Source organism: Parasteatoda tepidariorum, chromosome 3 (genome assembly GCF_043381705.1).
Source record: "Parasteatoda tepidariorum isolate YZ-2023 chromosome 3, CAS_Ptep_4.0, whole genome shotgun sequence".
Classification (NCBI taxonomy): domain Eukaryota; kingdom Metazoa; phylum Arthropoda; class Arachnida; order Araneae; family Theridiidae; genus Parasteatoda; species Parasteatoda tepidariorum.
The window spans coordinates 70085292-70100290 of record NC_092206.1 but is presented as its reverse complement, the minus strand read 5'-3'; the positions used below and the strand labels follow the sequence as shown (position 1 = coordinate 70100290).

The window sequence follows — 14999 nt, the reverse complement described above, 5'->3', positions numbered from 1 at the left end:
ATTGAGCTTTCTGTTGTGGTGTCCACATCCTCACTTATAACTTTTTAGCCTATTGAAAAAAAAAACTTTATTAGTTGCAGTAATACATGCAAAAGACAGAATATAAATATCTTGTTTATGTTTGAAGTTATGAATTTTTGAAGTTGTAAAGATAATTTTGGAACACCCTGTATAATGTTTCTAACTTTAAACATTATGGTTATTCGGATGGACAGACTGTTGCTGGTTATTTTACCGATATTTGAGAATGAAAATTTTAACCTACTATCACAACGTTTAAGTGAAAAAAGTAAAAAACAAATATTTCATACATTTTCATTAAATTACTTTTTCAGAAAAAAAAATGCTAGAAGTTTATTATAGGAATGTTTTATGCTATGTTTGACTTTTAGATTAAGAAATAGCATGTTACTGATCTGTCATAAATCTAATAGAACATATATAACTTAAAATCCAACTTAAAATACAGCAAAAAACATTTCACAAGTGTGATGGTCAATTGAAATTGTATTTTGAAACAATAATATGTTAGAATGATATTTCTAAAAGAGTAAGCTGTAAGCTATAAATAGTAAAAAACAGCAGTGGTTACCTTTGACCCTAAGTGTTTAAACTCTCGTTGAAAGTTTTGAGTTTTTAGATTTTAATCTGATTAAAACTATTAATAGCCATCTATTCGCTTCAGTAAACTAAACATTTGATGGCTTTTTTTGCTTACAAATTTTAACATAGGTTATTTATTTTTCAAGTATTAATATCATTTTACAATTTTAAAGAATTAAGAAAGTATTTTCGCCTTAAAATTGTTTGAGGTCTAAAATACACAAAGTTGAAAGGATGATTCTCAGTTGAACGTTTCAGAAATTTTATTTATACAAAAAACTTCTTTTTTTTACCCTACTCAAACTGATTTTTAAAACCTCTTAAATGTAAATAAACCTTATTTTAACTCCATTTTCTTTGAAGCCCACCGGATACCTTATTTATTCAAGGAATTCTCATTTTAAACCTACACATTTAATGATTTTTTTTAAAGCGGGTTTTGTAATACCTATCTCTAAAATATTTTTTAAAAAAATTGTGCCAAAATTATTTTTATTTTGAACTATGTTTTCTTTTGAAATACTTTATTTATTTTACTTATTATTTCTTTATTATGATATTATTATAACATTACTTTATTATACTTTTTATGTGCATCATTCTTTCTATAATGTTATATATTTAAGACGTAAAACATTTCAGTTTCACTAGTCATTTCATCCGTTTAGATATATGCTACATCGATTGATTATTTTTCAGTTTACAGATTTTTATAAATCTTTGTTCTACAATCCAGGTCTGTTTCTTTATTTCAGGGCAGTTTCTGTTAAATAATTTAAGTTTCTGGCTTCGTATTTTTTTTTATTACTCTATAAACATTTAGAAGAAACAATCGCGTTTAAGTGTATATTAAGCATCACTATGCAAGTAATGCTAAGCATTACTGTAACATAATCTGTAAAACATTACCAAAATATTGCAACACCATTTGAAATAGGATAGTAAAAAACATTTGTGGTGCCATCTACGCATTATGCTGCAAATGAATCTATTAAAGGTGCAAAAATGAATATAATTATATGAAATACACTCATTATTTGAATTTTGTGAATTTTTGATACATTTTACTAATGACTGAGTATTATTATACTATTTTTGTCACTTTATACATTCACTAGAATTCAAGACCTGATTTTTCGAGGAAATTGACAATAATGAAATCAATAAAGAAGTAGCGCTAAGGCAAAATTTTTACTAAACTATTTTTTTATAATTTTTGAAACACTATTAAGCAAAGCTAATAAAATAATTAAAAAGTATATCTAAAAGTGTTTAGTTAGTTACCGAAGTATTATATATATACCACGAATTTATTTGATATATTCCAGTATTATTATGTACCACACACGTCAAAATTGATCGAACATTTGCAAAATCAATTAGGGAATACGAGAAGAGATATAAATGAATAACTTCCTACGTTCTTCTTTGGAAATTGGATATTTTTTTCATGCTAAGTTCCTCAATTAGTTAAAAATTTTGACAACAGATGGAGCTTCTAAAAGAGAAAAACTATTAAACAATGTTTCAAAACAGGAATCATTTTCAGCTACAACGTTATGCACACTAGGCAAAAGTAAAATTCACAAAAGCTCAAGAAGAATAAGAGAAACTTATAATTATAGCTAGCAGCGCCATCTGCTGATAAGCTATGCAATTAACTTTATAATTAGATGAGAAGGAAATGTTCGTCTCCCTTCCAGAAAACAGTGCGTTTTTGTCTTCTTCTCTTCAATTGGATACCTGAAAGTAACATTATCATATACTAATCAGGATATTTGTCGATTGAAAAGCCAATCAAGTTTACTCAAGCACGTGATGTCATTTACAAGAATTTAATTAAATCTAATTTAAATCATATGAATTTTTCATTTGCGAGTACACAATTGAATTTTCAAATCATGGATCATCTTTGGATTATCTATTATATTCAACGAAACATTTGTAAAATACAATGAAAACATGATATATTTTTAGCAAATAAAAATGTTTCTAAAAGGTAAATGGGATTTGTGTTGTTTTTAAAATGTAATGTGCTAACTGAAAATTAAATTTATAATATGAGAACTGAATATTTAAGCTAGAAAACATTTCGTAAAGCGGCTTCACACAAAAGTGAGTGTATACGAAGAGAAAATGACGGAACAGAATTTGAAGAGGTTTCTCAATCAAGCTATTTATTATAGTTGAATAGAGAGTTTTGAAATACTTGGCTTAATAGAGTGATCAGCATTATAAATATGAAACTTCATAATTAATTTCAAGTTGATTGACAGTTCGAGACAAATAATGGTTCTCAATATAAGTCATTTATCTATACCTTAATTGCTATTCTAGTCGGTAGAATAATTAAAAATTTAATATTTTAATGCACATATTATTAAGGAACGAGAGAGAACTTTTAATTATTATAGGAAGATGCAGTATTTTCAAAGACTGTAGCATTTTATTTTGTTCTTACGACTCTAACAGTCGAAAAGTTGTGATTAAAATTAAAACTTTTTCTTATTGATATCTTTCTTTTTTACAAAGCGTAGTAACCATTTTGAGGTTAAGAAATTAAACTTTATTTCGTAAAAATTGCTCTTTTTTGTATTTTTTTTCTGTTTTACTTTAGTGTTCCTGTTTTGAGAATTTACTGATTCGATAATTTTAAATTTATCTCCTCAGATATGCAAGAAATTTTATTTTTAATTTATGTTTTCCCTTGTAAAAAGGCATTTATTCTTTGTTTTTCCGTACTTCTTGCATATTTTTTGAGTATTAATTGGGGAAAATGGAGATTGAAATAACAGAATATTTGATATAAAAAAATACGAATGTTTATTTTAAAATTTCGATTCCTTTCCGGTTTCTTTCCACTTTTTTTGAAAGTATCGATATTCTTTAAAAATAATATTGAGTTTAGAATGGGGAAAGTTAGAGAAGAGTTTATTGAATTTTACAACACTGTTATATAGTTTTAAGCATCTACAACTGAGTCAGATTTATTAATCAGATGCAATTTATAGTCTTTCTGTAAAATGTGTAAGCATGTTAGCAATTTAAGAAAAAAGTAACTCATTCTTCTAAGAAAAAGAAGCAAATTTAAAAATAACATGCATATTTTTTCCCGTCACCTAAGGATTTCATTCCAAATGGTCACATTCTTTATCTGCCGGAAGCTTTATAAAAGGATTTTTTCGACATTCCCGACACTCAGGAAATCTTATTGGTCTATTCCTGAAAGCTGATTGTGTTTTCTTATTGATCAATCTGATTTTCTCTTGATAGAGAATCGTGGCATCCACAAGTGGAGTTATTTTATAGCTCCACTTATTATAACTCCACTTATAACTCCATTATATATAAGTAATTTTGATTGAAAATTGACTTCATTTAAAAATAGCTAATATTTTACATACTGAGTTATTTAATGTTATTAATGATTAGAATTTATTGCTATTATTTTTAGTCATACCTGCCAACTTGGAAGTTTAAGTATAATAAGTATAATGTATAATTTATTAAAATTTACTATAAGAATGTTGGAAAAAATTGTTCGAGACTCTTATGTATGCGTACAATGAGAAAAAATATGTTCAAAATTAGCAGGATACAGTAAAATTAACCGTGTTTCTTTCTCTATGGGATCAGAAAGAAGTTCAGTAGTTTTTATTGAAACTTTTTGGTAATTATATATGGTTTTATAATATGTGATAAAATTTGGTAAATGAGATGAAATTTGGTGATTTTATCATGATACCTTAGAACATGGTATAAAAGCCATTTGTTCGATAAAATTATTCTTAAATGTATGGTAGAATTTTAAAATTATTATTTTGAAAGCCAGAATTTCTCGTGAACTATTACTATGTAAATGAAAAAATTATCAGTTCCGTAGATACCGCATTTTATTAAATACTGCATATTTTAGTCTAATTAACCAGATTTATGTTGTTTTTTTTTACTAGAAATGTTATTACTATACAGTACGAAAATCTCGCCATCTTGTTTTGCTCCATATTTGTATTAATCTTAAATCATGGTTGGTAAAATAATTTTAAATCAAATTGCTTGAATTAGAAATAACATCCTAAATTTATATACAATTTAAATATTCGAGAATTTTTTTTTTTGTTAAAGAGGAAGAATATAGCAAGTTTGGTTAAGGTGAAGTTGTGTTAGGCTGTTTATCCATACTAGAAACTTCTACATTTCTAATAGTTTTAATAGAGCTAGTTTTAGTAAATGCAGTAATGGAACAGTTTCGATTAAAAAGTTTATGACACAAAAAGTTTAAATAATTTTTCAGAAATATTCCTCTGAAACATTCGCTTCGATACAAATCTGACTGTCTCAAGACAAATTTACTTTACTGAACGAATAATGTCCGTTGAATCATCATTTAAATATTATCTTTCGTTTTTTTTTCTGAAACGGGTCTTGCATTAACGGAAGCAATAAAAAATTTTAGAAACCATTCAAATGTTTACGAAATCATTTTTTGCCAAATTTCAAAATTGTATTGTATCAGCTCAGTGGGTTTTATTATCAAAGGTGGGGCAGAAAATTTTAGTCCGAAACTTTTATCAAGAAAAGTTATAAGAACTATGGTCATAGTATACGCGCCCATAATCCTTTATCCTTGCATTTTCCAAAATTAAAGGTGGTTGATTTAAAACCGGGCTTTGTTTAAGAGACGATTAACTATTACAATCTTAGTCGTTAGTAATAATGTCAGAAATAGAAGAGGGGCAGTTTTTATTCCACAACTCCTGAAAGTTTACTCGTCACAAATTTGTATGCATTTAGTAGCAATTATTACAATTTATTGTAGTGTAACTCTTAAAAGATATCTGGATTGGTTTTTATTCTTCGTTGTGATCTTAAAATTCAGAATTGCTTTAAAAAATGTTTTTAAAATAAATAAAAGGTTTCTGAAACTTTCTTCAAATTTTTTTTTCCGGATCGTTGTAAATGTGTCAAATAAATGTACTAAACTCAGTGGCGCGACAGTCCATAGAGGGCCAAGACCTACTGTGCCCATCTCAGTTTTCTTGACCTTGGGTTTTGGAGTGCAGGAGCAGATGTTCCGGTTAGGTGGTTAGCCGAACGCGAAACCCCCAGTGCTATGTCCCAAGCATGCTTGGGGATTAAATAAATGTAACTAAAAAATAAATGAGACATTTTTGCTTTTGGAATATTTTTGTGTTCATAAATTTTGTCATGCTTGGAGAGTGGAAAAGGAGTTCTTAAAATTGTGACCAGTTTGTAATAAGAGGGAAGGAGGGGGTACCAAAAATTGTAAAATTTGGAAAATTGGTTGAAATTAAAAAAGTATTTAAAACCAGCAGATTTTTATCTAATAATTTCTTTTCTTCATATTTTTCATCAAAACAGGTACAAGTTTAAACATATTACTGTTGTGATGTTCATAATTTAAATTGAAAAATTTCGTTCAAGTATAAAAATAGTATTTGAAATATAATCTATCACGTGCGTGTTGTTTCTCAACTGCTAGTTTATGTTTAAGTAATATAGTATGTTTAAGTAATATAGCATGACATGTGACAAGGGGTTAGAGAGGGTAAGGGAAGTGTTGAACTTTAAGACCAAATAGTGTAGAGGGGTTAAAAAAGCGTAAAGTTTTACGTCATTTATGGATGGCCACTTAGTTTAAAACAAAAAGATTTTTGTAATATGTCATTATGTCATTTTAAAATTGCAGGAGATACAAGTAGTGTTCCTTAACTACTATCTTTTCTTTAATATGTATTTCTATGCTCTTTTTTCAAAAATTAAGAGAACTATTTGCTTATTAAGGATCAAATTTGATTAAATAGTTAAGGTAGTGAGATTAAAATAGGAAAAGAATAAATAGAACAAGTAAATAAAACTACAAGTTAATAAAGTAAATAAAATCGAACAAGCAATTAAAACATGGTGAAGGTGTAGTTATTATTAAGGGTGTAATTCGCAGAAAAGGCAGGATTAAAAAAAAAAAACTGTTTAAGTCAATTTATTTGCCTGATTACATGATAAGCGCTGAAAATAGGTGAAATGCGATGTTTTGTTTGATCTGCCGAATAAACAAGTTTTGGTGTTTTGAAAGCTTTGCTAATTGTTTTTCTGTTAACAACTTTTGAGCTGTAATTTTATTATTATTTATTTATATTTTGAAAAAAAAAATCAGTTTCCAAAACTTTAGCCAGAAAGTTTTTTATATTTTATAATTACTTTTTTTCATAATTTACGACTCCTGATATGTATATTTGTTACCTTTTTGATATGGATATTAAAACATATAGAAGAGCAATGATTGAAGAATACCCTGCATATTTGAGATATTTTTTGAATGATCTTACTACTTTGTTGCTACGCAAAACCGTATAAAAGATAAATATGATACTTTATGAAACAAAAAGTAAATATTTGCTTTTTAGCTAATCATTATAAGCTTTTAAATATTTTTCTTTTAAAAGTTTTAAAAGTTTTTGCTAATTTAAAAGCAAACTAATTGCAATCGCATGTTTCTAATGTTCTTTTATGTTAAATAACTTTGAAACATCAAAGCAACTTCCTCGATTCCATTAAATGAAAATCCTTGTACTAACTTTTTACCAGAACACTGTTGAACACAAACACTTTGAAGTTCGTATTGTTTTAATTTAGCGCTGAATAAATAAAAGAAATAATAATGTATATACACAGGAAAAAAATTTAACAGAGCCAGAGTTTCTGTTTTAATTTGTTTAAAAATTAGCACCTTAATAAATTTTTAGTTTTTTTCTTTATAACTCTCGCTTTATGCGAGTTACTGACGACATGGAATATGATTTATTCTATTGTTAAGAACGATATCAGCATGGGAACTTATGACAAAATTATTACCAAGTTTTGGCGGTTACTGGACAGGGGTACTGGCACGTGAAAAAATTGAAAGAAAAAAAGGACAAACTTGAAAGGAAGAAGGTTTTTGCTAATTGCTGAATATTCCATAAGAAAAAAAAATTATTGATATAGAAGAGTTGAATTTTAAAATAAATTTTATAAGCTAAAATGTAGTAATAGATTTGCTCTATATTGTTTGACTAAACGTCTATGTTTGTATAGAATGTTCAAAGACTTTGAAATCGATTTGATGCAAAACAAAAATTCCAAACATATAAATTTTATTTTTCTGGTGATTTTTCAGAGAATTGATTTTATTAGAGTTACATGAACAAATAAGTTAAAATAAAAAATACATTTTTATGTTGAAAAAAGCAACATTATAAAAGCAGCATTTTACATTAAATTAATTGAAATTATGCTTAACGAAAATAAAGGAATGATATTTAATTTATTCAAATATAATGATTAATTTTTTAAGCATTTCAAAGTATAATTATAATTTCTTTATTTCCGAATGCAGTAGATGGCAGCACTAATTTCTTCAAATTATAATTAAACAAGGAAAAACTTTGTATAGAATTAGAGCACATCAAATATATTTTATTTATTATTTTATAATTCAGTTATTGTTTTAGATATAATATCAATTTTACAGGTTTAGTATTTGCAAAGAGTAACTTTTCACAATTAACAAACTTCTAAAGATTCGTTTTTAAATATTTACCTAAATTTTACTCTAAAACTATAAGATTATGTTTAATTGTAGTTTTTTAAAAAAAATTGACCAAGAAATAATTAACCAAATAAAAATTATTAACCTATTGTATATTGTATATATTAACAATTGCTACTAAGTAATTATTGTTACAAATAAAAAATTCCAACAAAAAGGTAAAGAAAAGATGTTAGTAATTTATTTTTTGAAATAAGTTTTTTAGCTTAGTATTAAAACAGTGAAGGAAGCAATTTGTAATTAAAATGAAATAGCGTTACACTTTTAAATCATCGTGAATACTACCTTAACATTCAAAGAATTGTTTTAAATGACGTGAATAATTAAATTTTATTTTTATTTCCTTAAAGAAATATACTTTTTTGTAGGAATAAAATATTAAAATGATTCTATAAAAAATTAAAAATAACAACAACAACAACAACAAAAATGATTTCGAGTAAAATATTTTTTTGACAAAAGAGCTTATTTCATTAAAAAGTAAATTTTTTATGTAAGAATAGAAGCTTATAAAGTAAAGTAGAATAGTTGTTAAAATACAGTGCTTAAAAAGTTTGGCTCAATTAATAAAAGAAAAATTGGTGTAAAAGGAATTACAGATAAGTAATACTTTTAAAGAATATATTAAAAATGAAATAACTTTCAGAAATTTAATGAAAAACAATCAACAAAATGAATTAGTCCTTTCCTTAGCTTTAAAAATAAACGTTATCCATAATTGAAATATTAAAAAAAAATATTTTCACTAAAAAATATAATGTAGTTAATCGAAAGTTTTTAAAATATAGACCTTAAAATATAGACTTTAAAATATTTCAGTGTAAAATTAAGGTAAATCGTACGATAGCTGAGTAACTGAAAGAAATTTTACGGTTAAAAAATATTTTAGTATTTACGGTTTTTTTACCGAATTCTGAAAAAAGGTTAAATATACAAAATTAATATTTTCATTCTTGTTCATTCTTGTTTCATTCTTATTTTTAAACTAAGGTAGTGTAACTGATCAAACTGTTGATGTACACTGTATTGGTCACAAGAACACAGTGCTTTAATTATAAATGTAAAGATTATATTTCCCTTCAACGTGTAAATCTACGAAAAATTATTTGAAAAGCAATTCGCTATAATTTCAATCAATTATTATTTAAATTATTAATCAATGTTCGGGCAATAATTTTTTGAGCATCATTTCATTCAATAAAATGCATTCTATGAATTTAGTCACCAAATTTAAATTAAAAGGCATTTTTAAGAATTTTTCAAAGCTACTATAGTAGCTTCTGCAAAGTTAAAAATACCTAAAATTTAAAATTTAGTATTTTTCTACCATAAAATGTATTTTAATTATTAAAATAAAACAATAAAATATTTCAAAATATTGAATAATGATTTATTATATATAAAGTTTATTGATTTTCACGATTTTCTGAATAGGTTAATATGGTATAGGGAATAATATTTTAATAGATTTTCGAATTTATTTTTAAAACGAATATGTAAGAAAAATAACGCAAAACTTTAGAAGTTCTTTTCGTTCAGTAAAGAATTTCGTTTGAAGATTTAATACTTAATTTAAAGTGTCCTTCTGTTGTGTTAGTTTGTTCAAGTTCATATACTCATAAAATAAAAATCTCACCCAAAATCTTTTCTAATATTTGTTTTCAAATACAATATATGTATTGAGTAAGGAGAGAATTTATTGTCCTATTTTATTTTATTGCATGACCATAAAAAGTTTCCCTGTACAGATGGAGTAAAAGCGAGTAGTATTTCACAACTGACTTGTAAGCTGCTGCCTTATTTTATTATCTTTATTTCTGCGTACGTTACAATAGTGAAAAATTTAAAAGCATCGATGTTTGATTCAGCGCTTTTCTATTAGAATTAAATAATTTTGTTATATCGCATGATTCACAGAAATTGCTTTTAAATTACATTTACTTTACGGAAATCACTTCTTTTAATGAGGTATGTTAGTATTTCATGTTAAATAGCTTAACTGTAATTTTTTGTCTACAATGCTCCAAAAAGATTTCTCAATTGTACACGGAGAAGAAAATTCTCGAAAAATTACCGAACTGTATAGTAATGACATTACAGGTAAAAAAAACCCGATAATTCTGGTTAATAAAACCAAAATATACAGTATTTAAACCATTCATTTAATGTTTTTTCCTTTCATATGGTAACGATTTATAGGGAATTCTGGTTTTCAAAAATATAGCTCTTATTACCACAAATTTAGTAAAAAATACAAAACTAGAGATTAAAGTTAACCGAATAAGTAGTTTTTATGCCATGCTCTAAGCATGGCAAAATTATCAAATTTTATCACACATTATAAAACCCTATTTTAGAGTTGATTTTACCGAAACATACGCTTTGTTAAGAATTACCTAGATTTTTGGTGCTCCCTTAGAACCAAAAACAACGTAAATTTTACAATATTCTGGTAGTTTTGGCCATACCTTTTTATTAGTGCATATTTTAACTTTTTTAAAGGATTTCAAATATGATTAAAAACAAGCAGTGTAAGGCATAAATTTATGAATAAGTACGTGAAAGCGAGCAAAATGAAAAAGCTTGTATATTTAGAGTAACGATAACTCATTTGGTGCACCCATAATTCCAGAAGCGCGGTGAATTTTACCATATTCTGGTAGTTTCGACAATGCCTTTCTTAATTTTTCGTTTTAAAGGTTTACACGGGAGATCTTGAAATTTTTTAAATAAAATAAAAAACTAATAGCGTAAAGTGTAAATTTATGAATAAAGAAAGTGTACGTGAAATGTATGAGAAAACAAGGAAAATTTTAAAGTTAACCTTATTTAGATAAACTATAATTTATAAGTGTTTAATTTTAAAAAAAACAACTTTTGATATCAACAATCTTTGAAAAAATATTGTTCGTAAATTTAGAAGCAAATTCTTTTTAAAATAAAAGCTTATTTTATAACCACCATTGAAACAGAATTTAATGAAATTCAGTCACAAAAGGAACAGGCCGTTATTGGTTATAAGAAAAGTTTGAAAAAAATGAGAAATTGATGTAACGTTCTCAGTACCCTGAGAAACAAAGTATCGTAAAAACTACCAGAATACTCTATGGGAAAACCAAATACCTTGTAATTTTTAACAAAGCGTTTTAGTTATCATTTTGGTAAAGTTACTAATTAAATATTGTTTTATAATATGGGATAAAATTTGATAAATGTTTTAAGTTTGATAACTATATCGTGATACCTGAGACCATAACATTGAAAAACAATTTATTCGGCTAAAAGTGCTGTTTTAAAAATTTTATGTTTTAAACAACGTGTAACATTTATTCAATCCTTATTATTAAAGAATTATATATTAAAAAATTAATAAGAAGTTTTAAAGCTGTATTATTGCTAAAAATTTAATTCAGGATTGTGAACAATATGTTATAGGAATACAATAATAAAGAAATACATATTGTCAAAAATTTTAGAATTATCGTGAAAATTTTTTTTAATTTTACTTATATTTCGTTTTAATTGTAAACAACGAGGTGTGAAAGAAAAATGTAAAAATATTTTTATTATTTTTTGACATCAGCGGTTAAATGGATATTTTAGTGTAAAAGCAGTTCTGTGTTTTAAAACTGTTTCAATTTTATCCCACACGTTATATAAATCTTCGAGTATTAAATGTTTGGATAGTAAATAGTGTAACCTCGAGGTAATAGTTTTGGAGAAGTAAATATTTTCCAATAAATATTTTCTGGTTTATGCATGCAAATATTTTCCTCCGAAATAGATACTATGAATTTTTAATATTTCACGAAAAATGTGTAAACTTCTTCTGTCAAATAAAGATTTCTTGTTCGAGTATATATTTTGAGTCAATTAAAAAAAATAAAATGCTTTTCCTTGTAACATTTACTTGAAGCTGAATATATTGAAATTAATCTACATTCATAGTCTGAAATGCTTATAAAAAGCAATAAAATATGACGACATCGTATTAAAGGTTGAAACAGGCATTTTAAAACAAACATATATTTAAAATCTTATCAATTATTTATATTCCTAACAACTATAACTATTTTTTTATATTTCTTGGAAATTTAAAAGCAAATAAGCATAATCATGATTCTGCTTAATTTTTCTTAAAATTATTTTGTTACTTTTGAAATCATTAGTGCGGAAGAATTTCGCCTCTGCTGGCATTAATTTCTTTATTTTTCAATTCTTTCTCAAACTTTATGTTGCTTCTGAGCAGCATTATTTTGATTAATTAGTTATCGTCAGTTACCTTTTCGATTGGGAGATTGAGGGAGATCTTATTATTCCTTTAAGTGACTTAGATGCTCAGATTTTCTACTAACGCAATTCATTATAAATTCACCATAGATTTTTAAAAATTGTCTGTTAGAGATTGGTTGGTACCATAGTCTGATTATTTACTCACTTCCCAAAATGATTGAAGTTTTTAAAAATCAATTGAAGATTGTTGATATGTGATTGATTGTTGGTAAATATTTTTTTTTTACTTTTGAAGAAAATTTTATAGTTAAATTTGATGTTTGTAACGAATAAAACACTTATTCGATCATTGCAATGTACATACATAGTGATATAATTTTGTTGTACCGAGCCTTATTAAGGAACAGAAACAGTTCTTGCACTTGATTTTCGAAGGGTCCATCAATACATGAAATAAAACGTTTAAGTGAGTAATATGCTATATTTATAACTGTTGTAAGTACTTAAGAGTATTTCATTACTATTAAGTTTTGCCTGTCATGTAGTCAGTGTCTTCCTTGCTAATACTGAAATGAGCGTAAAATGTCAAATGTCAAGAAGACAAAATTTTATGAAAAGGAATAGTGTTTTAATCTAATTTTTTAATATTTAAAAAATTACTCCGAAGCTGTGCTATTTGATCTTATATAACATTGAAAATATATAAGATCAAATAGCACAGCTTATAAAGCATTGCAAAAAACTGAAAAATATTAATGAATTTTAATGATTTTTTCGAAGTAGAAAAAAGCTCTCTGAATTGGAGATTTTTATGCAAGTCTAATAATATTTTAAAAATTTCAGCTATTTGTTGGTTTCTTACGTTTATTTATTCTTGTGTTTGTTTCAATTCTATGTGAAAGAGCTTCGGAAAAAAAATTTGAAATTTTAGAAAAAAAATTTGAAATTTTGAAAAGAGTTGAATGTTCCATCTCTTTCCTTGACAAATGCTACTTCTGATATGAATGTTTTTCATAAATTTTGAATCGATTTTCATATACTTTTTTATCTAGTTTCTTTCTATCTAGTTTTCTTTCTTTTTCTTTTTTATCTAGTTCTATCTAGTTTCTAGTCTTTTTTTTAAAAAAAAAGAACTTGAGAAAATTTTTCAATTTTATTAATGAATATTTTTTTAATCTAAATTGAAGATTGAAGTTTAGTTGAACAGAAAATAGTTTTTTAATTTTAAGTTTTTTTTCGGCAATCCGGACTTGAATCCTTATAGTTGTACAGACGTTTTAGGACTACTTCCACAATTGAATTGAATTTACTTAGGAATACTTTCACAATTGAACCTAGCTATTTTTAACAAAACACATTTTGATAATATAAAATAAAAAAGTTAGGAGAATAAATGAAATTTCGAAGTGAACAAAAAACAAAACAACTTTTATAACAAAAGGTGAACAAAAAAAGAAGAAAACAAAAGTGTATCATCAAGTTATGACCAGTAGTTGGAGTAGTTGAGGTTTTTCTTCCAGATCATAAAATAAAACATTTTTATTCCTTTCCGGAACAGCAAAAATTTAGTCAAGCAGGACATTAGCAAGTGCGACCGTAGACAACATTCTAAGTGAAGTGGCATATTTTAGGTCTTTGTTATTTAAGGAATAGTGGCTGCTAAACATTTAAAAGTAATACACTCTCCAAAATATCCCCTAGAATCTATTTTTCACTCAGTATTTCTTAAGAAAATTACCACTGCAACTTGGTTTAGATTGTACCAAAATATCATTTTAAAAAGCATTTAAGACATTGACATTAATAAGAATTGATTATAAAGTATTAAAAGTTGAAAAACAAACGCTATATTTAAAATATATTAACTAGATTACATTTCTGTTAAATTTATGTTTCCTTATAGGCTATGCAACTATTCTCGTAATCGATAAAAGTCTTCCCAGAGAGCAACTTTTATAGACAATATGACTTACATACTGAAGGATGTGTTTGGAACAATTGATGACGTTGTATTTGCTCTTATGCTTCTACTGTCCGCAAGCATAGGCATTTGGTATGCTATCGTGGACAGAAAAAAGAACAGCACCCAGGAGTACTTAATGGGAGGCAGAACTTTGAGTGTTTTTCCTGTGGCTATGTCTTCATGGCACGGTTTTCTCTCAGCTGTCACCCTTTTGGGAGTACCATCTGAAGTTTATCGATATGGAACACAATATTTGACTACCTTCTTAACTTTTTTCTTGATTATACCTGCCACTGCTTACCTATATGTACCAGTATATTACAATCTGAGAATAACTAGTGCGTATGAGGTAAGCTCACCTCAATAGATTTCAGACTGCTTATAATATAATATAATACAATATAATATAATATAATATAATATAATATAATATAATATAACATTACGTAACATAACATAACATAACATAACATAACATAACATAAACATAAACATAATATAATATAATACAATACAAAATAGACGGCTGTACCAAATGAGCTGATGAAAGTGAAGTTTATANTAACATAAATATAATATAATACAATACAA

At 26.1% G+C, this 14999-nt stretch overlaps 2 protein-coding genes across 4 annotated transcripts in view; one reads left to right on the top strand and one right to left on the bottom strand.

Moving 5' to 3' along the window:
• LOC107444065 (sodium-coupled monocarboxylate transporter 2) overlaps positions 1-14999 on the bottom strand; it is a 78690-nt gene that overhangs the window by 60990 nt on the left and 2701 nt on the right. The window lies entirely within an intron of this gene.
• LOC107444054 (sodium-coupled monocarboxylate transporter 2-like) overlaps positions 9920-14999 on the top strand; it is a 37189-nt gene continuing 32109 nt past the window's right edge. Inside the window, exons 1-2 of one of the 2 annotated variants that reach the window (XM_043045345.2) lie at positions 9920-9996; positions 14349-14757. In XM_043045345.2, the coding sequence (XP_042901279.1) occupies positions 14410-14757 (348 nt within the window). In that variant the 5' untranslated portion in view covers positions 9920-9996; positions 14349-14409. Of the gene's footprint in view, positions 10181-14348; positions 14758-14999 lie in introns of both variants that reach the window. The other variant, XM_043045343.2, reaches the window with a different exon arrangement.